The sequence below is a fragment of the Pristis pectinata genome, chromosome 18 (assembly GCF_009764475.1).
Source record: "Pristis pectinata isolate sPriPec2 chromosome 18, sPriPec2.1.pri, whole genome shotgun sequence".
Taxonomy (NCBI): domain Eukaryota; kingdom Metazoa; phylum Chordata; class Chondrichthyes; order Rhinopristiformes; family Pristidae; genus Pristis; species Pristis pectinata.
Window position 1 is genome coordinate 31585649 of NC_067422.1, and position 26904 is coordinate 31612552.

The 26904-nt window shown below is 41.2% G+C and overlaps 1 protein-coding gene across 2 annotated transcripts in view; it reads left to right on the forward strand.

The window, feature by feature from the left end:
• gas7b (growth arrest-specific 7b) overlaps window positions 1-26904 on the forward strand; it is a 365251-nt gene that overhangs the window by 314375 nt on the left and 23972 nt on the right. For both annotated transcript variants that reach the window (XM_052032627.1, XM_052032628.1), the window contains exons 9-11: window positions 3367-3445; window positions 7559-7687; window positions 12975-13098. In XM_052032627.1, coding sequence (XP_051888587.1) covers window positions 3367-3445; window positions 7559-7687; window positions 12975-13098 — 332 coding nt within the window. The remainder of the gene's footprint in view (window positions 1-3366; window positions 3446-7558; window positions 7688-12974; window positions 13099-26904) is intronic.

Consider the following 26904-nt stretch of genomic DNA (forward strand, 5'->3'; position numbering starts at 1 on the left):
TGGTATTGACACAGTCTAAAATTCCATGAATTCTTCATGTTGCAATTGTCAGTAACAAACTCTCCCAGATCAGCTGGACCGTGGACCAAATTGAGAAGAGCTGAATTGTCATTTTTGTTTTTTCATCTGATTAGTTTCTGCTGTGACCCAATATTGGGCCTAACTGGAAACACAAAAGGAAATGGACTTGTTTGAGAATGTTTCCTTTTCCTGGAGCACCCATTGTCAAATTCCAGCCAAGATAATATTTGCACTTTACTTCTAATTGACATCAAATTATCGTTAGCTGTGGATTAATGGCAGCTATGATTTAGGCCAAGATTACAATATTCATAGCTTTGTACTGAATCCCTTAAAGCTATCCAGGCTGGTTGGGATGGGACACCACTAGCAGTGAAAAGAGTAGGAGGGGAGATTAAGAAAGAATTGTAAATTGTCTATGTGCTTGGATTGTAATGCTTCATGACAGCAGGAATAGTATTGAGGCAGTTAAGGAGTATTTTTTGGGAATTTGGGAAACTTGTAAAAGTTGCAATGAATTTGAGTGTCAAGGTTTCAGAGCTTCACTCTTTGAATAGATTGTTATTTGACAGAAGCAGGGATCACAAGTCAGCTGCTGACAAAACAGCCTAATCTGATGGAAGTGAGTGAGTTCAGTGCACTTAATTCAAGCTACGCTCAATTTCAGATCATTCACTTTAATGATTGGAAAATTGAGAGCAATACAAATTGGACATGCTGACCTCGATTCGCTACCCATGCATAACTCGTGAATCTAGGCTCCTGCCAAATAAGATTCCACTCTGGGAATATAACCTGATAAAATTTGCCCTTTCTAATTGGGTACTTCTGGCACAAACCCATTACTTACTGGGGTTGATTAATAGAAAGGGCACTTATCGGGAATAAGCTCATATTTTGATGTTTCCATTCATTGCAACTAATAGAAATGTATGAAGTTGGAGCAGTATGTATGATTCTGCTCTAAGTGATTTATAGCTGATGTCAAAGCTGGCTAGATATTGAGAATTCATCACATTTTTCACATTTGCAATTAATTTAAATTTATTATGCAGTGTTTCTGCTTATTAACCTATGGGTTGTTTGAAAATTGGGATTTGCAAATATTTAATAAAATCAGGAAATGCTGGAAACATTCAGTAGGTCAGACAGCATCAGTGGAAAGGAACAAAATTAATTTTCCAGGTTGAGGATCCTTTGTCTGAGAGAGAGAGAAAACAAGTTAGAAACATGTTACAGAGCAGGTGAGGGGGAGAATGGACAAGACAAAGGAAATCCCTCTGGTAAGGTGGGGCCAGTGTTGCCATGGGGATAAACTGTAAATGAGGTAATTCAGTCTGTGAGTTCATGGGGGCAGTCAGAGAGAAAATCTGAACAGAACATAAATACTCTAAAATGAGGGCAGTTTGAGAGTGAAAGCATAAACCAAGGGCAATATAGTGGTGCAGCTAGTAGAGCCACTGCCTCACAGTGCCAGAGACCCAGGTTCAAGTGTGTGGAGTTTGCACATTCTCCCCATGACAGTCTGTGTTTCCCCTGGGTGCTCTGATTTCATTCCACATCCCAAAGAGGTGCAGGTTGTAGGTTAATTGGTCACTGTAGCCTGCCCCTAGTGTAGGTGAGTAGTAAAATCTGGGGGGAGTTGATGGAATGTGGGGAGAATAAAATAGAATTGGTGTAGGAACAGTGTAAATGGGAGATTGATGGTTGGTGCAGACTCGGTGAACCTGTTTTCCTGTTGTATCTCTCTATGACTATGAACGTAAAAGATTCAAAATGTAGAGCTGGAGGACATCCCCCGCAGGTCAGGCTGTGCTAATAGGCAGTGAAAAACTGAGCCCTCACCACGGTTAGACTAAACAATTCTGATGCACACAGAGAAAGTGCGTTGTTCAAAGTTGTGGAATTCAGTATCGAGTATGGAAGGCTACAACATATCCAGAAAAAAGATGAGGTGCTGTTTGTCAAGCTTGCATTGGGTCTCACTATAACAGTTCCAGAGGGCATGGACTGATAGATCAGAGTGGGAGTGGGTGGAGAATTAAAGTGACAGGCAGCAGGAAACTCAGGGTCACTCTCATGAACTGAATTCAGGTGGTACTTAAGTTAGTAAGTATAAAAGTATCCCAAGGAATATAGCGGTATAAGGAGAAAACACGTCATACCAAAAAGAAATTATTAAAAGGAAAGACTAAAAGACTGAATTGATGTTCATGAAGTGATTTGATGGAGTATGGGAATTAATGGGTTATTAGTAAACTGAACAGTTGTGTTTTCATTTCTTGTACCATAGTCTGGAACAGCAAAGAGAATTTCCTTCTGTCTGTAGTTTTCCTCCAATAGTTGGATGCTCAGCTTGGATAGAGGCCAAACCTTTGCAATGTGCATTCATCTTTAGTCCTAACTTGACACTGGAGCCAAGCAGAGTGATGCACCCTCGAAAAAATGGCCATCACAACAGAGATATTTTTGTTCTTGGCAACCTACCTCAGCATCAGGCCTCGGTAATTTGGGCTTCTTAATGATGTGAAATGTGAAGTGTGGGGATATCCTGCAAAGCACACACAGCAGGATTCTCAGATGCAATTTTAAGATGTCCTGGGTTTCATGATGTGAGGAATCATATAGAAATCTGAAATGATTGCAGCTGTACAGAGCATTGATCACAGTCCACCTCGGTGCTGTTACATTGATTTTATGGAGAATTTAATTTCCCTTGAATGTCTGCAGAGGCATGAAGGTAAGTGAGCAATTGGGACTTGATTTTTGAGTAAAGGCTGAGAAAGCTCCTTGTTTTATCTCTGAAAATGAGACCTAAAACAAATATTTGATAATTACAAAAGGATTGACAAATATACTCAAAGCAAATTGTGATGGAGTCAAACATCAGGGAATGGTGTTCGTAATCAAAAAAAGAAATTATAATCTGTGTTCTGTTCTACAAACTGCAAGAGATTTTTGTACTATTTTTAACAGAGAGACAATCTTAAAATAATTGAAGGATTTTTAAGTTAAAGTTTCATAATGCCTACTGAAAATTGCATAGCTAGCAATGATTAGCCAGGGGCAAGTGTTGTACTAATAGTAGCAGATTAATGGTACAAATTATCAAATAGCCATTGAACAAGGCATTTAGTAGATACAAAGAATTGCTTTGATAAGTACACATTCAACTTATCAACAATCCATTTCATTGTATTTATGATGTCATCACACATCATGTGCAGATGTTCTGTTTCCTTTTGGGAAATATTTTATGAATCAGGTAGCTGGAACTAATATCACAAAGTGTCTTGGATATTTGTCATTTCCTGCTCTTAAGACTTCTTCCTCTGTCTTTGGTAGCACCTTGGGAGAGTCTTGGACACAGGTGAAGAAAAGTTTGGCAGATGAAGCTGAGGTTCATCTGAAGTTTTCATCGAAGGTAATGACTTATTTTACAAATTTTACCACTACTGTTGGGATAAAAATAAATAATACCAAACTCAATTGTGGGTGCAACACTAAATCTGTGGCACTGACAAAAGACTTGAGAGGATATGATTGCTGGAACTTTCATTTTCCTTTATTTCAGGGGTCCCCACCCCTCCCAACTCTCAATAGTTCAACAAGGATTTCTTTGCTCTGTACCCTTTACATTATAATAAAAATACTCTTATAAACTTACAATGTTAATCAACACAGGAAGTGATTTGTAAGCCAGAAGTACAGTCTGTTAATAACACAGGAAATGCATAGCCTGTTGACTTCTCTATAATTGCAATATTTGTGCCATTGTGCTGTAGAACGTGATCAGATAAAGATTTTGAGCTGTGCACTATTGGAAGGTTTTCAAGTGGGAAGATTCTATGTGCACTTGTATTAAGTCTTCCTATTTTCTTCTATGAATTAACTCAAACTCTATGAGCTCCACTCCCTTTCCATATCTGGCCATATTTGCCATGAGAAGGCAACAAAGATAAAATTGAAAATACCCTCTATTGGCTGATTGCAGCTTTACATGGAAGATAGGAAATAGAACAGTACAGCACAGGAACAGGTCCTTCAGCCCACAATGTCTGTGCTGACCACAATGCCAACTTAAACTGCACATCTGCCTTCACGTGGTCCATATCCCTCCATTCCCTGCCTGTTCACGTGCCTGTCTAAATGCCTCTTAAACACCCCTTAAATTCCTCAGTTTTAAGAGTACTGGTTGCTAGGGATTCCTTGTTCCCTGGCCATACACATCAGGCACAGTGGGCTATTTAAGTGCTTGGCAATATGACCAGGGAACATGATATGAAAAAAGACAATGTTGCACTTGAGATATGCAAACCTACAATATCAAACACACATCTTTGACATAATCACATTCTCTGAGAATTATTTCTGCCTACCCATTACTTGCCTGTCTGCTAACTTCTACTGGAGTAGATATTGTTCTTTGCAATTGAGTCCAAATGTCCACTCAGGAGAAGGTAATGAGAGCTTGTCTGTGCAGACTTGCTAGTTGCTGCATCATATATACAGTACTGCAAGTGTCCATAGAGAGATTCTTTCCAGGAGAATTTTAATAGGAGGACACGGTAGTGTAGCGGTTAGCGTAACGCTTTACAGCGCCAGCGACCTTGGTTCAATTCCGGCCGCTGTCTGTAAGGAGTTTGTACCTTCTCCCCATGTCTGCATGGGTTTCCTCCGTGTGCTCCGGTTTCCTCCCACATTCCAAAGACATATGGGTTAGGAAGTTGTGGGCATGCTATGTTGGTGCCAGAAGCGTGGCCACACTTGCGGGCTGCCCCCAGAACACTCTATGCAAAAGATGCATTTCACTGTGTGTTTTGATGTACATGTGACTAATAAAGTGATCTTATCTAATAGAACGTGCAATGTAGAACAGTACAGCACAGTTTCAGGCCCTTTAGTCTACCACATCGCACCAACCATGATGCCTACCTAACTAATCCCACCTGCCCACATGTGGTCTGTATCCCTCTATTCTCTGCCTGTTCATGTGCCTGTCTAAATGCTTCTTAAATGTCGCTATGTTATCTGTTTCTACCATCTCCTCTGACAGCGTGTCCCAGACCTATCACTCTCTTTGTAGAAAAACTTGCCTTTCACATCTCCATTAAATTTTCCCCCTTTCACCTTAAACCTATGCCCTCTAGTATCTGACATTTCCACCCCGGGAAGAAGACTCTATCTACCATTCTTATGCCTCTCATGATTTCATATACTCCTGTCAGGTCGCCCCTCAGCCTCCAACGCTGCAGAGAAAATAATCCCAGTTTGTCCAACCTCCCCTTATAGCTGATCCTCGCCAATTCAGGCAACATCCTAGTAAACCTTTTCTGCACCCTCTGCACATCCTTCATATAGTGTGGTGACCAGAAATGCATGCAGTACTCCAAATGTAACCGAACCAAAACTTCGTACAGCTGCCATATGACTTGCCAGCTTTTATACTCAATGCCCTGACCAAAGAAAGCAAACATGCAGTATGCCTTTATCACTCTATCTACTTGAGTTGCCACTTTCAGGGAACTATGGATTTGCACCCAAGATCTTTCTGTCCATCAATGCTCCTAAAGATCCTGCCATGTACTGTATACTCTCCTCTTGCATTTGACCTCCCACTTGTCCGGATTAAACTCCATCCTTTATTTCTTTGTCCAAATTTCCACCTGATCTGTATTCTGCTGTATCCTTTGATAAACATCCTCATTATCCACAATGATTAGAAAGAGCAGAGGTCCCAGCACAGATCCTTGCAGAATGCCACTGGTCACAGACATCCAGTTAGAGAAACACCCCCTCATCACTCCCCTTTGTCTTCTATGACCAAGTCAGTTTTGTATCCAACTTTATCAACTCACTATAGATCCAATGGGACTTGGTCTTCAGGGCCAGCCTATCAGGGACCTTGTCAAATGCTTCACTAAAGTTGAGACGCGAGAGACTGCAAATGCTGGAAATCTGGAGCAACGCACAAAATTCTGGAGGAACTCAACGAGTCAGGCAGCATCTATGGAGGGAAATGGGCAGTGATGTTTCAGGTTGAGACCCTTCAGGACTTGAAACGTTGACTGTCCATTGCCCTCCATAGATGCGGCCTGACCTGCTGAGTTCCTCCAGCTCCTTTGTGTGTTGCTTTACTAAAGTCCATGTAAACAACTTGCACTGCTCTACCCTCATCAATCAAGTTCATCACCTCCTCAAAAGCACTCAATCAAATTTATGAGACAGTAACCCCCCCCCCAGCACAAAGCCATGCTGACTATCTGCAATAAGGCTATATTTTTCCAAATGTGAGTAACTCCTTTCCCAAAGAATAATAATTTCCCTACCACTAATGTAAGGTTCACTGGTCTATAATTTCTTGATTGTCCCTGTTGCCCTTCTTAAAAACAAAAGGAACAACATCATCTATTCTCCGGTCTTCTGGGACCTTGCATCGCTTACGGCTAAAGAGGATACAAAAATCTCTGTTGAGGCTCCAGCAATCTCCTCCCTTGTCTCCCTCAGTATCCTGGGATAGATTCCATTAGGCCTTAGAGACTCATCCACCTTAATGTTTTTTCAATACATCTAACACCTCAACATATCGACATGCCCTAGAATATCGACATGCCCTAGAATATCAACATGCCCTTGCCTGATCTCTCCATCATTCATGTCCTTCTCCTTGGTGAATACCAATGCAAGGTACTCATTGAGAATCTCACCCACTTCCTTTTGCTCAATGCATGCATTCCTCCTTTGTCCTTGAGTGAACCTACCCTTTCCCTAGCCACCTTCTTGCTCCTAATGTACATATAAAATGCCTTGGGATTCTCTTTAATCCTACTTGCCAAGGAGATTTCATGTCCCTTTTAAGCTCTCATAATTCTCTTTAAGTTCTTTCCTGATTCCTTTATATTCCTTAAGATGCTTGTCTGATTTCAGCTTCCTACATGTGTTTCCTTTTCCTTTTTGACTAAATTTATAATATCTCTTGTCATCCAAGGTTCCTGAACCTTGCCATCTTTATCTTTCATCCTGGTCCTGAACTCTAACCAGCTGGCCTTTAAAAGACTCCTGCATGTCTATGGTGGAGATCAAAATTGGGCTTAGCAGCCGATTCTCCTACTCCCATTCCCAAGCGGTGCATCTGAAGCGAATTATTGCCTTGCCTAAGATTACGTTACTCTGAAGAGTTTGGAGACTGGTCTGTCTGTTTGAGTTCCCCACTCAGCTGCTCACTCAGCTAACAGTCAAACTGCATTGAAGTTGATAAACACAGCTGCAAAACAATGCCAGAAACTTTCCAACAGTATAAATCTCCAAATGCTTTAATTACAGGAAATTACGATGCTAGGGAAACTAACTGTGCCCATGCTCTGAAGTCTCTGATATTTATTAACTTTTTAAAAGGTAGCTAGACTAAAGAACATCCTTTGGGCAATGTCATGGTGAGTGATATTCTGACCATAAACTCTAGGGGAGGAATCCCAATGCACTGAATGTTCTCTGCATTTGATGATGAGAGCTGCTTTTTTTGTGTTTGTTTCATCAGCTGCAGAGTGAGGTGGAGAAACCACTGCTGTCATTTCGAGAAAACTTCAAGAAGGATATGAAGAAGTTTGACCACCATGTATCTGACCTCCGCAAGCAACTGAGCACCCGCTATGCTACAGTGGAGAAGGTATCCGATTGTCAGGATTAGTGCAGTGTTTGAATGGAAGCTCTAATGTTTTCAGATATACAGAGCTCTTAAAGCTTCTGTCCTTTTTAAGCTTGGCTTAAAAAGGATTTTTTTTCACTTTGTGTAATTAAATATTAGACTAAAGTTTTATTTATTGTTGCCACTGCATCGCAGACATGACAAAGGTTCAGTGAAATCCTTCAAAGGAAATTCTTTTGAAGAGTAGTCACCATTGTACATTTGTGGGATGTGGACAATGCTGACAAGGCTGTCCATCCCTAATTGGCCATTTCAGAGAGCAGTAACGAGTCAAGTGAGTCTGGTGTCACATATCGGTTGAAATGGATAAGGATGGCAGATTTCCTTCCCGAAAGTACATTAGATGAGATTTTATGACAATCCGTTAGATTCATTGCTACCATACAGAGGCTAGTTTTATCCCCCCTCCTCAAATTCCAAATGTATTTAATTACTTGAATTTAAATTGCACAACTACCGTGACAGGATTCAATCTTGTGTTTCCAGACTAACAGGCCAAATCTCTGGCTATGTCTGGTAACGGAAACACTGTGCCAACATGCTGTCCAAAGTAGGAAATAGAGCAGCAGATCTGTGCTTTGAGGAACAAGAATTATTCTGGACACCAGGATAACTGTGCCACTGTCTTCAAGTAGTGTAGTAGCATTATTATGTCCACCTGAGAGACCAAATGGGGCCTTGGTCTGGTATTTCATCTGAACAATGAAATCTCTGACTTATTCCCTCAATATTGCACTGAAGTGTCATCCCAGATTTGTACTCTCATCCCTGGAAGTTGAAACCACAAAACTAGAATTCCATGGGTGACATGGACACTTTTGCACATTTATCCTGTTTGCTTGGAGGTCTGTCTGGAATCCTTTTGGAGTTGTTATAGAAAACCATAGGAATGTCTGTGAGCTTTCAAGTCTGTTGGATCCTTTTTCTCAGCACCAAAAGGTAACCTCAAAATCAATGAAAATTAAAATCAGGATTTTAATTTGCCATTGTTCATTTTGCATAATTACATAAAATTCACCCTTTGATGTAAATTCGCTGTTTAACATACAGACAAAGAGTCCTCGCTCCATGTCAGCAGTTAATTTATAAACCCATGCTCTCAAATGCACCTTCAGTGTGGTTGAGATTTGTCACGACAAATTATTGCATGAACAATACAGCAAAAAAAACAGAACAAAGCAAATGGCAGTCAAACACCAGCCTGTCAACTGAGAGATTAAGCCTACTGTAGCAGGAATGCAGTAGAGACTCTTGCTAAGATGCAATCACATATTGTCACCCTCTAGGATCCAACAAGGTGAAATAAAGCACATTCACTTAATTAGGCATCAGCAGCATGTCAAAAATGGCAGGGAAATCTTTGACATTGCTAGCTGGAATCTCAGTTCATCCTGATAAATTCCTGAGATTGTCTGGGGCTCATCCAACAATCAGATAACTATCTTCTCAACATTACAGAGGCAGATTTCATTGCAGGCAGCTGTCTCTCTAATTCATGTTGTTACTTGGAGATCCATGGATGGCCACTTTATATACAGCTGTCTGTTGTGAGGTGCTGAATATTCTTTAAAAAAATAGAGATGATAGATATACAGTTACAATATTACTGTGATAAAATGGAAAAAGTTGGTCAGGCAACATGTTTGGAGAGAGAGTGTCAACAGTTCTGTATAATGATCTTCCATTTGAAAAAGTTTGCTTTTTGAGTGCAATGGAACTGTATTAATTTAGGAAGATTAATGTTAATGAGATTAGGAAAACAAAAAACAGATAGCTACTCGATTTGGGTACACAAATGGTGTTGGAGTAGTTCATAACAATGTTGTCCAACTACTGCCTTGACTGGGCTTTCAATCTCCAATTTTCTCCCCTGCCGTCCACTCAGTCATACTGAGTCACCAATCTGCAGGTGTGAGTTTCTGGGTGTCATTCTTTGTGTCAGCCTTGACTTTATGCTCCATGCACATACAGCTCTCGGCAGTGTGGTAATATTTTTACTAAAAGGTGACAGCATGTTATCATTGGGTGAGAGATGTAAAGTGGGCTATGTTACACCATGGGACAAAGTTGAGATTTACCCCATGCAGTGCCAGTCAGCTCCATGGATGACTTGTGATACATTACTAACTACAATTGTCACATCTTTTTGTATCGATTTCGATATCCCTTACAATTTTCTTTTTATACTCTGTTTTATTCTCATTCTTTCTGATTTGTTAACACTTGTACCTCTTTTTGTTCTCTTTTACCAGGATTTTTGTTTACATCTCTCTGCTTTTTCTTTTCATTTTATGTTGTCAACTACCTCCAGTCACCTCAGGCTGTTTCTTTTTTGGTAAATAATATGCTTGCCTCTTAAAGGAATATCATTCTTTATTAAACACCTCCTATTGATTTATTGTTTACACACCAAGAGATATGCCAGTTTTCCACAGCTAGGCTCTGCCTCCTCACATGGAGGTCTGTCCTACCAAAGTCTGAAGCCTTGGCTGTTCTGCTTTTCTCCATATTAAGCATATTGGGCTAGATTGTGCTGGTCCGGACCTTTTGCCTGGAATCACTACCTGTTGCCTCTGCAGCCCACCTTACGTGGACCTGGATGCTCAGGGCCTGTCCCACTGGTATTCCAAACCCTTGAGTACAATAGTCAAGTCCAAATGTTGACTGGGTTGTGAGTGGTGCGGTGCAAAGACCCTGTCCCTGGTGGGGATTAACAGTCAGCAAAGCTGGCAGTGGGACTTTGCTAGTTGTAAAGCCTGTTAGTCATTTTGTTTTTTAGCTGTCTTATATTCAAAGACATATAACAATTTAAAACTCAAGTAAATAATTTTAAATTAAATATGTAATAAATTACAATCCACTGTTTAATATTTTAGATGTACACATGGATATAAATCAGGTGCACTGCTGCTGGAGTGGCTGAAACTGGGAGTTTCATTCTGAGCTGCCAACCAAAACCAGCATGGCTCATGGTTGAACTTCATATTAAGATCTATTATGTTATTATTTTATTCTGCCTCATCATTAGGATGGTGCACTCTCTTGGTTTCAGGACTTCTGGACAGAACTTGTTGCCAGTAATGAGTTGCCCCACACTCGCAGTTGACCTATGATGCAAATCCAAATTTACTTTTTCCAAATCCTCTACTGTCTACACTGTCCTAAGTTGTTCTGTCTAAATGGCGAGTTCTGTCTAAATGCTGTGTAGCAGAAGATGGGTGGGCTGAAACCAGTCCTGCCAGCAAAAACAGCTGATAAACAGCTGGCCAAATATCAGCTTCAGTTTTGTCAGCTGTCATATCTTTCAAGGACTTGAATATTTCTAATGTCCCATATTTAAATACACAACTCCCAACTGAGTCTCAAATCCTTGATAACCTCTCCAGTGATTGAAATAAGTTCATCCTTAATAATTGTCTTGTCTATCTCTAGCAATTTCCCTATCTTCTTTTCCAGTCCTTATAATCTGGTATACTCAGTTCCCAATCCTGACCTTTCTTTCAGAAAGAACAAAGAGGAAACAAGTGGTAGTCATTACTATGCTTAATTTGTATTTGCAGTTCATTCATTTGATACTTGCATGTGTTTAGGGTTGTATCTTAACCTGTCTTTGTGCTTTAATACTCTGCCTCGCACATTTCTTACTTCCCTGATTTGGTGATGTTACATTTCATACCTTTGGCTTTACCTGTGGAGTCATTAAATGTTTACTCTTTTCCTTTTCATTTGACTTTGAATTATTATTTTTAAGCTGTTGGTGCAATTGAGGCAAGTCAAAAGTCTCAATCACTTGAGAATTGTGATGTGGTATTGTATGAATTCCCTGAAAGGCACAGGAAATCCCATATGACTCAGTTGTGGCCAGTAAGTGCTAAAAACATACTGATGTCATATTTTTTTTTGTATGGGTGTGTGTATCACTGCATTAGCTCACCTACATGTAGAAAATGATTTTACACTGGCAGTCATTTGTCATTTGTCATCCAGTTGAATCATGATCATTGTTGGTTTTAGACATTATGCAAGTTTTATTTTTGAAGGGACCTGAGTTACAAAGGCCCAGAAATTCAGCAGCTCTTTGGGTGCTTAATAACCTCATGGGCCTTCCCTGTGGAGTCCAAAACCTGTGCTACACTCTGAGTTGGATAAGGTGAATAGAGTGAAAATTAAGAGCATTCGAAGGTTGAAATAATGAAATTAAGTTAGGGTCCCATTACTGATCATAAAACTCTGTGGTGTTGAACTTGCAATGCACAGTGTAACTAAATAGCTTCAGAAGTATGCATAGCGTCTTCTGTTCTCCCTTCTCTCCTGCAACCCTGCCACACTATCATGCTATCGGCCTTCCCGTCCCTCACCCATTTCCTGGAAGTGTAGCCTACGCCTTAATCTTGGCAGCATAGTGTCTCCTGGTTTCCCAAAAAGATTCATGCCTAAATTTCTCCAATAGACAAGCTGAAGACTGGAAACTTTATTGATCACCACACGTTTCAAAATTAATATGTTTCACATTATGTCGATGTTATGAGAAGATAAAATGATCCCTCGCCTCCTGATTCTCTGCAGTCTATACTAATCTGTTAAAATAGTCTCCCAGTATAACTCTAAGTGGCCATCTGAACAATGCAGTCTGGTCCCTGTAATATTAAGATGAACGAGTTAATTAATTTGAAGCTACCAATTCAGTCCAATGACACTGTGTCCATGCATCAGACTGCTATCACACTACCACCCTTCAGATAAATCCTCAATCATGCCAGTAAACTACCATTTTCAGTTAATGTGAGTATTGTAACCATTTAAAATGTACCTATTTTCTAGAAAAGGGAAGGTCTCAATCTTCAGTGTGGAAGTTCTGTGTGTTCTTTAGTTTATGCAATTTTCTGAAGAGTGGCTTGGAAACACCAATGTCATTTGTATGAGGATAGGACAACTTTAGGGTCTTCATATCATGCCCGTAGTCTTGCTTTCGTTTTGTACCATCCATCATGCATACCACCAACTCCAGAAACATCTTCATTCACTATGCATCTTTATTCTGGAGGCCTCATTCCTCTATTACTTTCATTTAATGCCCCTTCAAAACTTTTCTCATGGGCATGGGTCATTTCATTTTGAGACTTCCTCAATAGCCCCTGTTATTGCTGTCATGGTGTGCTTTAAGTTATACGTTGCTGTTATTCAGGTAGATCCCAAGGAAAGGAAGACCTCTTTGGATCTGGTCTAATTGATGTCACGTTCCTCACAGGCTCGCAAAGCGTTGGCAGAGAGACAGAAGGATCTGGAATTTAAAACTCAACAACTGGAGAATAAATCTACTTACAAAACAGAGGAAGACATCAAGAAAGCCAGGCGGAAATCGACGCAAGCAGGTAGGGTATGGCACAGTGTTTGGGACTTTGAAATCAAACACGTTGACTGCTGAGGTAGGCCTTGAGCTGTTGATTCCCTTGCTGTGTTATTCTTTGATTGTTGTATTGCTAGATTCTTGTGCCTTATGCAGGGGGCAATTTGAAAATGTAAAGAGGAGGGAGTGAAACCAATGGACTGTTATAACAAACCGTATAATGCTTTACCATACAGCAGAAAGAGGTGACACATTTTAGAAAAATGCATGGAACAAATGTTGTTATTCACATTGAAGAGCTGTCTGGGAAGTTTCTTTTATTCAAATCACTCTTTCAATTATATATTGGGGAGAAAAGATAGACTGACAAAACAGGAAGCTTTGAGAAAAGAAATATCCTGACTGCCAAGTAAATTTGCAAGGCTGGGGATCTAGTGAGCTTTCTAATATGGCTACATTTGAATGTTTGTGTGCTGTGACTCTGGACCTGTCTCTTCTCTCCTGACATCAAGGCTGGTGGTCCTCGTTGTGTTAGCCTTGATTCAGGTTTGCGTGACTTGTGCTCAATGTTTCCAGTGAAGTGATGCTCAACTGTGAGTACATTTCCAGGACAGTGATGCTCCAAAGAAACATTTGAGAGAGATATTGCAAAAAATATGGGATATCTGACCTTTGGTTGGTCATAAAAGTACACAGAAGACTTTTCTTGAACCATAGCCATGAAAATTAGCAAGCAAATTCATTAGTTGTTTTTATCATTTGACCAGGGTTTCTGTCAATATATCTTAAATTAGCAATGTAGGCTGCTTCTGGCCTCAGGGTCAGGTCAATCCATCCCATCGTGGTAATGGGCTATCCACCTGCACTTGTTGCTCCCCTAGCAGACTTGCCAGAAGCATGAACCTGGCCCGGAAGCTACCACCAAATTGGCAAGGCTCGGAGGGTAGAGAACTCTCCTGCCAAAGATACAAACTCTGTCCCAGAGCTGCTTTGACAGCAAATAAGTCGCACCCAGGGCTCAACAACAGTCAAAAGTCATACCATTAAATGTGATTACCAAAAAAAATTAAAGTAAATATCTTAAAAATGATTGGAATACTTAACTAATTAGAGAACACTAAAATCAACTGAGCATATTAAAAGACAATGCATCCAACTTGGTACAAATCAAGCATTATAATTTCTGACAAACTGCTAGAAGTTGACTCTTGAAGTTTATAACTTCCTTGTCTGCATGGTCTGGATTGACCAGGGTTGGACCTTGTGGTCTGGATTGTCAGTTTTTTGGAGGGAAAATGTGCCCTGTTGATGTACTTCACTCAAAACTAAAACCTCACCAAAGTTACAAAACTTTATGATTATCTCCATTAGTTTTACATGGAATAGAACTCTTAGGAAGCATGAAGGACAAAAAATTTGAAAGATAAGAGCTGCTAATTTGCTGTTCCTTAGATGTACAGGCTGCTGTAATGTTTGACGAGATTTCCCTGTATTATCTTTGCATATCAACTCACTTGGAAGTAGCAAGTCTGGCGGTCATTTTTATTCCCATGGTTTCCTGTGTTAATTTATATAAAGATTGAGGAAAAGGGACAGTCTACAATGAGAGGGGGAGGGGTGGTTATCTCCTCCATCCACCCCAGCCCTGGAAAGGTTATTGAAAATTTGTTAGCCCATTGATTAACTGATTTTATGATCCAAGTGGGCACAATGCCAACAATTGTTAAGCTGTGAATAAAGAAGGTTTTGGAAATAGGCTTCAGTATACATGAATGGAGATATAAATTATCTACCTATGCCCAATATTGAAATATAGAGAAAACTCTTCCAGTCATAAAACATGGTTTAACATTTGCTTACAGTGCTGGCACAATTGCACATTCCTCTTAAATTATGTAATGTAGATTCTTGTTATCTAAGCTGGCCATCATAATGAATGAATCTATTCTGGATGTTCCTCATAGAACACCAGATTTTTTTGTAACCAGAAGTGAAAGTTTACAGACGATGAAAATCAGAGGGAACTGAACAAAAAACACGTCCCCTTGTAGAATTAAAAAATGGCTGGGTAAGCAGCATCTGCGGAGGCAAAGGGGGATGGCCAGTGTTTCAGGTCGAGACGTCTGCATCAGGACTGAGAGTGCAGAGGGAAGATAGCCACTCTATAGAAGTGAGAGGAAGGGGTGAGGTACAGGTTGTTTTGTGATAGGTTAGAACCATAAGATAAGGGAGGGATGATGGAACCAGGTAAGGGAGGGAATAGGAAAGTTGAGTCAAGGAAGAAGAAACCCAGGTAGATGCATTTATGGGTGACGGGCAGATGGACCAAGTAGGTAAGGGTGATGAGTCTCGGTAATGAGGTGGTAGAGGGGCACGGAGAGATGAAGAACGTGAATAAAGGGAGAGAGAACCTGGGTGGACTGATGGGAGTGGGAAAGGAACACAAAGGAGTTGGCTACCTTGGAGGCCGCGTTGAGAGCACCGAATGCAGTTGTCCAGGTTGGAGGAGGTGCTTGTGAATCTCTGCCTCACCTGGCAGGGCTTTTAGGCCCCGGGATAGCTGTGCTCTCGATATGACCTCTGAGGGAACCCCCCTCCCCCAGTGCTCCTTTCCCACTCCTGCCAGTTCACTCAGGTTTTCTCTCTCGCTCTTTCTCTCTCTCTCTCTCTTGCTCCCTCCCTCCCTTTGTTCACCCTTTCCGTCCCTCCTTCACACCTCCCCCTCCTGGTTCCATCTGCCCACCACCCACATATCTATCTCCCTTGGTTTCTTCTCCCTTGGTTCACCTTTCCTATCCCCCTCCCCCACCTGGCTTAAATCTGCCCATCATGCCTCCCTTATCTGGTTCCACCTATCACCGACCAGCCTCAGTCTCTGCCCTTCCCCCTTGCTCCCCCACCTGGTTTCACTTACCTAATTTTTATTTTCTTATGTTGTCACCTTTTACCCCTCGGCCTCTGTTTCACTTCTGTATACTGGCTATTTCCCTCTACACCCTCAGTACTGATGCAGATCGTCCCTTTGTCTCCTCCGATGCTGCTTGACCCTCTGAGTTCTTCCATCAATTTATTTTTTTGATCCAGATTCCAGCATCTGCAGACTCTTGTGACTCCCTTCCCCTTATACTTGGATTTTATATGGAAGGTGATATTTGGGCAAAGTTCCTTTTTATTTATTACAGTTAAAGCTGAAATTCTCCAGCAACAGTGTATCTTTTTATCCTTATTTGCTAGGTTCTGATGGATGTGCTCAGCTTGGAGTTGTATTTTTGTCATTATGATAAATGCTTCCTATTAGTGTTGCAGGGCTACACTGGTTGGTGATAATATATATCTCAATCAACTTACATTTAGTCCTAGCTTTGGGATGTTAATATAGCTAGTGTATTAGCAAAATTTGTTTACAGAAGGATAAATATTGGCCAGAACACCAGGAGGATGCATTATTGAATCACGTTATGAGATTTTATTTGTCTGCAGATGGGTTTGCAGTATAGGAGTTCATCTGAGAGGTGCTATCTCAAAGTTCAACAGTCCCCCAGTAGTCCTCTGAAATATCAGTGCTGGTTATGTGATTGAATTTTGGAGAGAGCTTTGAACCCTAATGCAGAGGCAAGATTGCTACTATTGGATTAAGGCAATCACTTGAGGCGAAGTTATTGTCAGGATGGGAATAGTTCAGATTTCCTGTTTGCCCACTATTAACACTATTAAAACATTTTCAAATAATTGCTGACAATGCAATATTACTTTCCCACTTATGCATTTCAACCCAACCTTATGCAGACACTCTCTGCGTAATTTCTGCTGTAGGGAACAAGCAAGCCCGTGAACACATAGTACTAAACATAGCTGAACCCACTTTTGCAGCTGGGTTTTCAGGCACTGAGAGAGACAAGCCCAAGTTGACATCCCTGGGAATTCTGGGTTCTACTGGCTGTAGTCTCTCAGACATCAATGAGAGCCACAATCAGAAATGCAACTGCTGAGGAATTCCCTAAGTGTAGTTGATGGAAAGTGTACTTGTATTGTCTCCTGCTCCAGCAGTCACTAAAGTATAATCCTTTGAAGCCCTTGTGCCTTCCTTTCTTTGTAACCTCTTCATGCTGTAAATCCCTTCAGGATCTGTGGGTTCCTTCAAGTCTGCCTGCTTGTGCATATCTGATCTCTTTTGCCCCTCATATGATGGCCATGTTTTCTGCTGCCTGGGCCCTAAGTTGGGGTAATTTCTCCTCAGACCTTTTCCCCCTTTTGATCTTTCTTTATTTAAGATGCCACTTATTCCTCTTTTTCCTCGTTATTTCCTCTTTGCACCATTTATTTATTTTTGTAACTTATAGTAATCTTTATGTCTTTGTTGCCTTGCGCTGTACTGCTGCCACAAAACAACAAATTTCACAACATGTCAGTGATAATAAACCTGATTCTGATTCTAAAACCCAACTTGATCTTATTTTGAATTTTTTTTTCTGATTATAAGCCTTATAAGACATGTAAATGTAAGTTGTTATGATATTACAATGTTTGCGTTTCCATGGTTATTCGGAAGTCCCCCCCACAAAATTTAAGTGGGGCCAATTGTAAGTTCTTGCAACATCACTGACCTCTGTACCCAGTGGGAGCAGCTTCACCGTGTCAGTGCACACAAGACTCCTTTCAATACTTTGTTGTTTGGCATATGCAAGTTACTTAAGATCAAATTTGAATTGCAATGCACTGTCAGTTTTATGACTCTCACCAAGCAACAGAGGAGGGTGACGCACAGTATTCCTGGGAAATAGGGCTAGAGTCTTAACATTTTGTCAGAACGAGTGTGGGAAGTTGGGAATTTAAAACATCTGTATTTGCAAAGCAAGGTGCCAAATTTTGCTTTTGCTTCCTTTCCATTTTCAATGACTATACGCTTAGTGGATTGACTTGGACAATGTTTTCAGTGTTGGCTGTTGGTGAAAATTAGCAGCTGTTGTGAATTACAATTGAGAGCAAAATATTTCCCCATTGGTGTTTCAGAGCAAAAAAAAACTGTAGTAACCGGACTTGGATCAGGCCAATATAAATAAGGCAGTTTTGAATGCTGCTCTCTTCCTGGCCAAAATTATATACACTCCACATGGCACATGTGTTTGGCTGTAATTTAACACCACCCTGCATCTGCATTAATGGACTGATCTCCTGACAGGCAATCATTAAAGTACAAGTAACAACATATGGAAAATGATAAAATCAGATACAAAATAAGTATGAAAAAAGCACAGTTAGGTTTATCTCTTTAAAAAGTCATTTTATTTGTTGCTGTTGAGCTTTTCTCCTGTGCCTACAATAACAACATTAACATATTAAAATTGTCCGACTTGCTTATTCTCTCACTTCTCGGCCATTCACAGCCCAGTAAAAGGTCCCCAGTTCTTTCTGTATTTGGAAAATTGATGCACATCTACTGATTCTGAACTTGCCTGCCCTTGGATCATGCTGTTCCTTCCAGTGTGATCCTGCACGCAATCTTCCGCTCCCAGCATGGCAAGGCCCCCCTGGACGCCGGTTGCGGGCTGCTCTCATAGAACGGCATTGATAGCTGGTGAGGGTACGTTCCCAGTCTCAACTGCTCTTGAAACTGAATATTTGTCAACATTTCAGAAACTTTGAAAAACACATGGAAAGTATTAAAATAATACAGTTAAAACTTTGTTTTTTTGTAAACTGAAACAAGAAAATACATTCACACTTAATTTGTTTAGTTTTTGTACTTAATTGCAAAATAAAAGTGCCCACTTAGCATTCTCCCAGCAGTTGTTTCATCCCATTGATTTCAATGGGGCTGCTGCACTTGGGTCAGGTGGGAAATCTATGGATCATCAACACCAACACCCTCACCGACATAATATGAGGATTGCTGATGGCAAAATCGCAAGATGCCAGTGTTAAGTTGGTACTAGCAGTGGATTTTGAGACTTTCACAATGAAGCATGGGAAAGTCCACTCAGAAGAACCAGTGCCTGGGAGACTCCCTCCCCCTCCCTCCTCTGGTGCATGAACATTCACTTAATGCTCCTTTCCAAACCTCTTCCCATCTATACAACTTGCCACCCAATTTGGGAGAGTCAGCAAAGTTTAAGGTGTATATCCTGGTCTAGGTAATTTTCAAATGTCATTGAAAAACTGAAGACCCAGCACAGATCCTTGTGGGTTGTTACAAGTTACTTTGAGAACTTTCCAATTATCCCTAACTGCTGTCTTCCATTACTTAATCAATTCCCTACCATCGTCAACATGTTACTTGCATAGCTGGGAGGCAGGGTTACTAGAGGTTACTGACTACAAAATTATTGTTCAGGAACCAGAGGGAAATTGGGCCTGGTGATTCAAGTAGACATTAGATATTTGAAAGGAACTTTTAGCAGGGCCGCAGGAAGGAGCTGTGGAGCGATATGGATTCCGGTAGTGTGTTCAAACAACCAGAGGACAGGTGGGGCGGTCCTGGTAAAATCTGAAGGTGTTTCCAGTCAATAACTAAGTTGCTGGATATGCAAAAAAGAACAGATGAAGAAAAGATAAAATGGATCAGTCAGCATTGACAAGAGAATCTGTACCTTCATGGATAAGGGGCTAATGTTTTGTACTGCAATTTGCATTCTTCACTGAGCACTTCCTCCTCATTTCCTGCAATACAAGAGGAATTCTGATTTTAAAAAATATAAACAGCATGTTAATCGTTGTCTTTTGATTTGCTGTTAGAATTGGAAGGAGCACAATCATTCTGCCATTTCAGAGCAGTCTCAGATTCTAGTGGGGCAAGGGTAAACAGGGGCTTCAGGTTTCCTGGGGCATGTATCCACTTAAGCCTGACAGTGGGCATAGAGCTGAGACCAAGAGTTTCCTATAGTGTGAGTTCCACATCCTTATTGTAACATGCTTACAGAGTAATATGGCTTAAAGAATGGGGGAGCAACTAGACTTGTGATAAGGCAGGTGGGTGCCCCCTGACAGACTTGGCCTAGAATGTGAGACTGGGGGCAGGGGGGTAGGAGGGGGAGAAGAGTATATTTTTTTTGCAGAAGAAACTGCCCTTTCTGTTCCTCTGCTCTAAGTCTCTCTGCCTCACTTTGATGCCATTTTGGGCCATGTCATACTTGCAAAACACCCTATTGCCATATTGCTCCTCTTTATACTGGCCACCCCCCTTCTCCGCTCTCAGTCCTGATGCAGGGTTTCTACTCAAAACGTCAACAATTCCTTTTCTCCCACAGACGCTACTGGACCCGCTGAATTTCCTTGAGCAGATTGTTTGTAGCTCCCCATTACCCTGTGCAAATATAGTGACCTCTCACTGATGCAGGGTGTCCATAGGGTTACTGATGAATATCACCATGGGTGTGACGTTATCGTTACTGCCAAGATACATCTCCCTTCTGACCCAAATACAGTGATCTCATTGAAATCAATGGCAAAAAAACAACTAATGAGAAATTGCCAATTGGATATACTGACTTAACAATTCAATACATTAAAACAAACTGAATTAAGGGGGAGAGAATGTGTTTTTTGTGTTAAACTTTAGGGAAAAAAAAAGTAATAATTTTAGTTTTGCCAAACCACCAACAGGTTATCTGGACCTGCCTGTGCAGCACCTCGTGGAGAAATGTGTACTTACGATAAATACTCTCCCCAAATCCTCGCTGAAAAGTAAAAGCCCACTGATACCTCTCCACTGTTAGAAACCTGCATTTTTAAGAGTTGTGACTGAACCGGAGTTCAAGCTGGTCCTGTTTGCTGGGGTGGCACAGTGGTACAGCTGGTATAGCTGCAGTTCCAATGATCCTGACCTCCAGTGCTGTCAGTGTGGAGTTTGCACATTTTCTCTGTGACCACATGGGTTCCCTCCGGGTACTCTGATTTCCTTCAGCGTCCCAAAAAAACGTGTGCTTTGGTAGATTAATTGGCCACTGTAAATTGCTCCCAGTGCGTAGGTGAGTGGTGGAAACTGGGGGGTTGGGGGTGGGGGGAAATTGTTGGGACTGTTTGTGGAATAAAATGGGTTAGTGAGGATTAGTGTGGATGGCGGTCAGTAGGCTAATAGGTTTTTGTGCTGTATCTCTCTCACTCTTTTCTCAGTGATTTGGAAGTGGCTGGGCAGTCCAACATCCCAAGCTAGGCCAAACAGATGTAGGGCAGTGGAATTTTGTAGAAGTGTGGGGCACTGTAAGGCTACCCATACAGGAGAGCAGTACCTTCAAAACACCTTGAGAACACATGCTGACTTTAATCACACCACAGAGCCCCTGAATGTAGGACGTCATGACTATCCCTTGTGGATGAATTAGGGAAGTAACAGACAAATGATTTGTGGTGTTGAGGTCAACCATACTAAGCACAGGAAATTTGGAACATATATAGACATTCTACATCAAATCAGACCCAGACTCCAAAGGGTTTGAAGCCTCTTTGTGGTCTGTTGACCCTGGCAAATGAGTCAGGAATACAGTTTTGGGGAAAAAAAGGTCAGAAAAAAGTCAGCAGACCTCTTGTTAAATTCACATAATATGAAAGAAAATGGTGTGCATGCTTCAGAAGAGTCTCTCGTATCTATTACTGTGTGGAATGCTGTACAGTTGTCTAAAAATCAGATTATACTGCACACCACAATCCAATTTCTGATGAAAACTGAATGCTTACAGTACCATTTGCAAAGTCAGTGACTTTGGCTCTGGGTTTGTCCATGAGTCTGCTGCCTACTATGCGTACTGAGGATGTTCTAGGATGGTGTACTCTGCAATATCCCCTGAGCAGAAATTGAAAACTGAAAACCTGTGCTTCTTGTACTTTGATCTGAAAGTAATTTTATTGCTTAAATCTCCAGCATTACATTAATTTGCAATGGAATAATGGAATTGACACACCAGGGACAAATAATTTGATACAACTACAATAATCATTGTGTTTAGTGGGAGAGTTTTTCATTTTGTGAGACTTATTGCATGACTGTGGAAATGTGCAACTTCAAATTAACAAACAATACCAGGCAATGATGTGAAGGGCACATCTGAGCTTCACCAACTGGATGTTCACTGGAGTGGTTCACACTCTCTATTGGCCAGTCCGGCTTTGGCTTCCATGAGGCCTGCTTTTGTAAAGTTCCCTAAACAGTTACCAGTTGGCATCAGGAACCTGGCCCTTAAGTTATTTACTTACTGAGTCCCCCTAAGGCTCCCTTTGTTTTGTGGTACCCTCCCACTGCATCTTACCCCACCCCACTCATTCAACACCAGACCAGATGACTGAGCATCTAACCAGAGCCCTCCCGAGATTTGTGATCACAAGACTTCCGCATCCACGTCTCAGCATCCTCTCGACCATGACTCTCACCTGGGCTACATTCTTCCCCTGGACCTGACAGTATTCCCAGATTTATTCAACTTGTGCACTGCTGCTGACAGCAGAATAAAAAAGGCCTTCTCTCTTGCAAGATTGATTCAGTCATGCCCAATGCCTTGGACGCTATTGAGTTTCTGACTGGTGAGATCCAAAACAGTAATTGACTGCTGCACAATGACTATTTATCATGCCTTTGCGACCACTGATGACGTTCTAGGCTGGTATACTATGCAACATCGTCTGCGCAGAAATTGAAAACAGAAAATCTGTGCTAGTCTGACCTAAAAGTAAAGTTATTGCTTAAATCTCCAGTGTTACATTAATTTACAATAGAATAATGTGGTTGGTGCAGTAGTGCCAAGTAATTTGATAACTACAATAATCAATGTGCTTATGGGGAGAGTTTTTCATTTCATGAGATTTTGTTGTATGAATGTAGAAATGTGCAATATCATTTTAACAAACAATACTTTGATAAATGTTTCTCTCTCTCTCTCCCTCCCTCTTTCTCTCTCCCCTCCCCCACTGATGATTTAAAAACCTATTGCCACTATCTTAGAACCATTTTGAAACCATCTGTCTTGTTCACAAGGCTCATAAAATAAATACTGTTGCGTAAAAGTGACTTGAATCAGTCACTGTGCAGCAAAGGTAGGCATGGACGTCGTGGGCCGTGGGACCCATTTCTGTGCTATACAACTCCATGACTCATTTAATCCTGAGCGCTACTCCCCACTTAGTGGAGAAGAGAATCAACTAAACTTCTCCGCCTGGATTTTGTGGGCTGTGAGCTGTGCTCTCTGTTCATTATGCTTACAGGTGCCTTTTGTGCATCATCCAATTCCGGAACATCCTGTTTAGCCCAGGGATCTATAATGTTGTAACTTGACCAATCAGACTGACAAATATTCACCGAAATCCACAGTGTCCAAATCAGGAAGTATAAATTGGAATATTTAAATTAATATAAAATCATGTACTTAAAGTGCAATAAACTGAGAGAAAGAAAATCTAAATAAATTGCAGATACTGGTAATCTGAAATAAAAACTGTAAGTACTAGAAGCACTCAGCATCTGTAGAAAGAAAAGTGGAGTTAATATCCACTTGTGTATTCCACTTCCAGCACAGGTGGTCTACCCTGGTGAACATTAAAGGCTCTAGACCACGGAATTGCTGGGGCTTGGTTTGGGTAAATCCTCAAGTTCTATTAACCCCTTGTGGTGGTTCTCCTTTGGGACCCCACCCCAAATTAAAAGCCTGTCCCCCAATACTTCATCTCCAATCGTGAGCCCAGCATTCTCCACGCTACACCTCTACCCCACCCCAGTTTCCTGAACCAGGCATCAAGCTCCCAATTCCCAGTGATTGACACCTCCTTTTCCCATGCCCTTTTGATTGGACTTGTGATATGCCCCTTTCAAAGTGTGCAAGGCCTGAACCGTAATGCATGTCGACTTAGGCCTTCACTGTTGTTGAATTTAGCAGGGGCAGGCTCTTAAGAACTTAAAAGTATAATGCAGTTCTGTGCACTACTAATTTAGCACACCTTTTCATGTATCAATGAAATTCTAGACCCAATTGTAAAGTATTGATGGTTGGTGGCAGTACTGGAATATCCCAATCTTCCACCAAGTATCTTTGTTACATACCATATTCATCTCCAATTTCAGATGATGCAAGTTCATCTACCTTAACTCGAATTTTTGTCTCCACACATGCTGCCAGATCTGCTGGGCTTTTCCATCATTCTCTTTTGCTTCAGGTTTCCAATAACTGCTGTATTCAGCCTCTCAGTTTCAGCATTTTTCTTTGTTGTTCTTCCTCTCCTTGCCCTCGTTCGCATGTTAACTCTGAAAGCATTGTGTCACGTGGGCAACTTTCATCTTCACCCTATCACAGACTCTACCCTTCCCCTCGCTGTAACTTAAAACATACTTGTTTTCTCACTTTTCCAGTTCTGATGAAGGTTCCTTGACCTGAAACATTGCCATTTTCTCTCTCTCCCTCTCTCTCTTTTTAAGTAGCTTTTAAGAGTTAATGGAAATGGCTGTTAACACAAATCCTCCAATGTTTCCATTGATCTGACTGTGAAGTTGTCAGATGTTAGTTCAGAAGAAGTTAATGAATATTCCATCCTCAAAACACCTAAGGATTGCCATTTGGATTTGGAACCTCAAAACATAAATTTAAAGATAAAACTTATGTCTCAAACACCCATTTCTTAACCCTTGGTGCTGGAAAATTGTAAAGATAAATGATTAGTTTAGAGTTAATTTAAAACTACTTCATTAGAAATACTATGATAAAGGAAAAATGATTTGCATAATTCTGAACTGAACAGAAAAGAATAAAATAGTTTTCAAGCTTGCATTTTTAAATTTATAACCTATCCACTTTGGTCTAAAATTTCTGTGATCAGGAGGAGTTTTTGCCTGAAGTTTCCCCACATGACAAATTCCTGTTCATGTTTGTATCATTGAGAGAGAGAAAATGGAATGCCACGTGAACTGTATAGGGAGTGAGGACAAAATACTGGGCATTCTCCACCACTACCTAACAGGCTGAGGGTATTGCTCTGGGGGCTGATTTGTTATCCTATTTCCCTTACTTTACCAATCTCCTGTTTTCATCTCTGCTCACCCAACTCCTGTTCCCTCCACCGTCACATGTTGTCTGTCCCCCTCTCTCAACTCTCCCTCTCTGTACTCTCCCCATCTTCACCCTGCCTGTCCCCTCCCATGTTTCTTTTTGTCTAATCCCCCATCACACTGTTCTCCTCCCCCCCCCCCCCCCCCCCCCCCCCACACCTCATCTCTCTGCCACAGGTTGAATCTCAGCTGATAGACTTCCTCATGCACTCTGTTGCTAATGAGAAGCTGGAGGCATACAAGGCAGTGAGGTCTTTGATGTGGTGCACTATAAGCTAGGAATAGTAAAATCACACAGAATCCTTCCTTAAAATTATTGCCTGATAATCACCTGCTATGTGCACACATTAGGTACAGATGCAATCAGGCCCTTGCAATGCCCCTGGGTTTGAATGAGTAATTGATAATTTCTATCTATCAGCTTGTGTACACAAGGCAGAAGAGGTAGTTATCTAGCGACATCATGAGCAAGAGTAAGCATCAATGACAGGAAGAGGGAAGAGCTTTTATTATTTAAAAAATAACTAATTGCTGTTTGCGGCATTCTGTTGTCATTATAATGTAGAACAAGCATGTAAACAGATGCCAAACAGCAGAACTGCCTTCTTCGCAGAGCTTTGTTGTATTTGTGATACAAAATCATTAAATGCTGTGATATTGATTTGTTCATTTGCAAGACATTAAATCCACACTGCCATCTAGTGTGAACCAAGGCTAAATCCTGCCACTTAGAAGATCTATCAGTTTGCAGGCAGCACTCTCCATGATGCATTGACAATTATAAGCATTCAAGATCAGTATAAAAGTTTCCTTACCTTGACTAGTGATATTGACCATGGTCTTAATAACTGTGAGATTTATGGATACTGAGCTGGAAGTTTTCTTGCCTGAACTCTTCAGACTTTTAATATTTACTTCAGGCTCAGAACATTTGTATCCTGTGGTTCAACCCACTGAGGCTGTGGTATTACATCCTTTATTTCCAAGAATGTGCGTGCAGTTCTCTTGACATCATATGGATTGAGTAAAACAATATATTCAATAAACACACACAAACGTTTTTAGCCACTGGTTGGCGTGGTTGACCTGTAGGGGTTGTAGAATTTGGTCCAACTCATGCTTGATCCACAGACCATCCTTATTCCCACGTGCCAATACTCCAATTATTACAACAAGGCTGATGCCTCTCCCCACTGCTTTGTCCCCCCTCCCCTTGTTATTTTTGCAGCTGGTAATTGAGGTGCTGTTGTGGAGAAGTCCTGACTGGGGATTTTTTAGTAAATGACAAAAGAGAGTTCCTTATTCTGTGTGAAATGTCTTTACCTGAGGCTGAGAGAGAACAAGGCTGTAACTCTATAACAGCAGACACTAGATCCCCGTCCCCTTCTCTCTAACCCCCAACAGTACAAGTTAAGCCCAGTGTACACTTGTGACTGTGCCAGTGGTCAATTTGCTGGCGATCCGATCAGGCACAACTTCTGTTGATTGGCAGGTCAAACCTTCCCTGAATGTGGCAACTTCCTCAGTGGTCCACCTGCTGCCATCTGCTGGTGCCTATCCCTGACTGTAGCACCTTGCCTGAGTGGTTGAGAGGCCTGACTTGTAAGTTAAAACCTCGCTGCCATAAAGATCACTGAGATACCACACAGTTTCTGAGATTTTGGGACACAAAGTACGTCTCCTGTGCAATGACCTGCACATCTCCCCAGCCTCATAAATGCAAGTAGAGTTGGCTACCTTTTCTGTGGTTATTGCTTCATTTTAAACTGGGAACTGGCCAGGATTTATGTGGAGCTAAATATAGGTATCTCC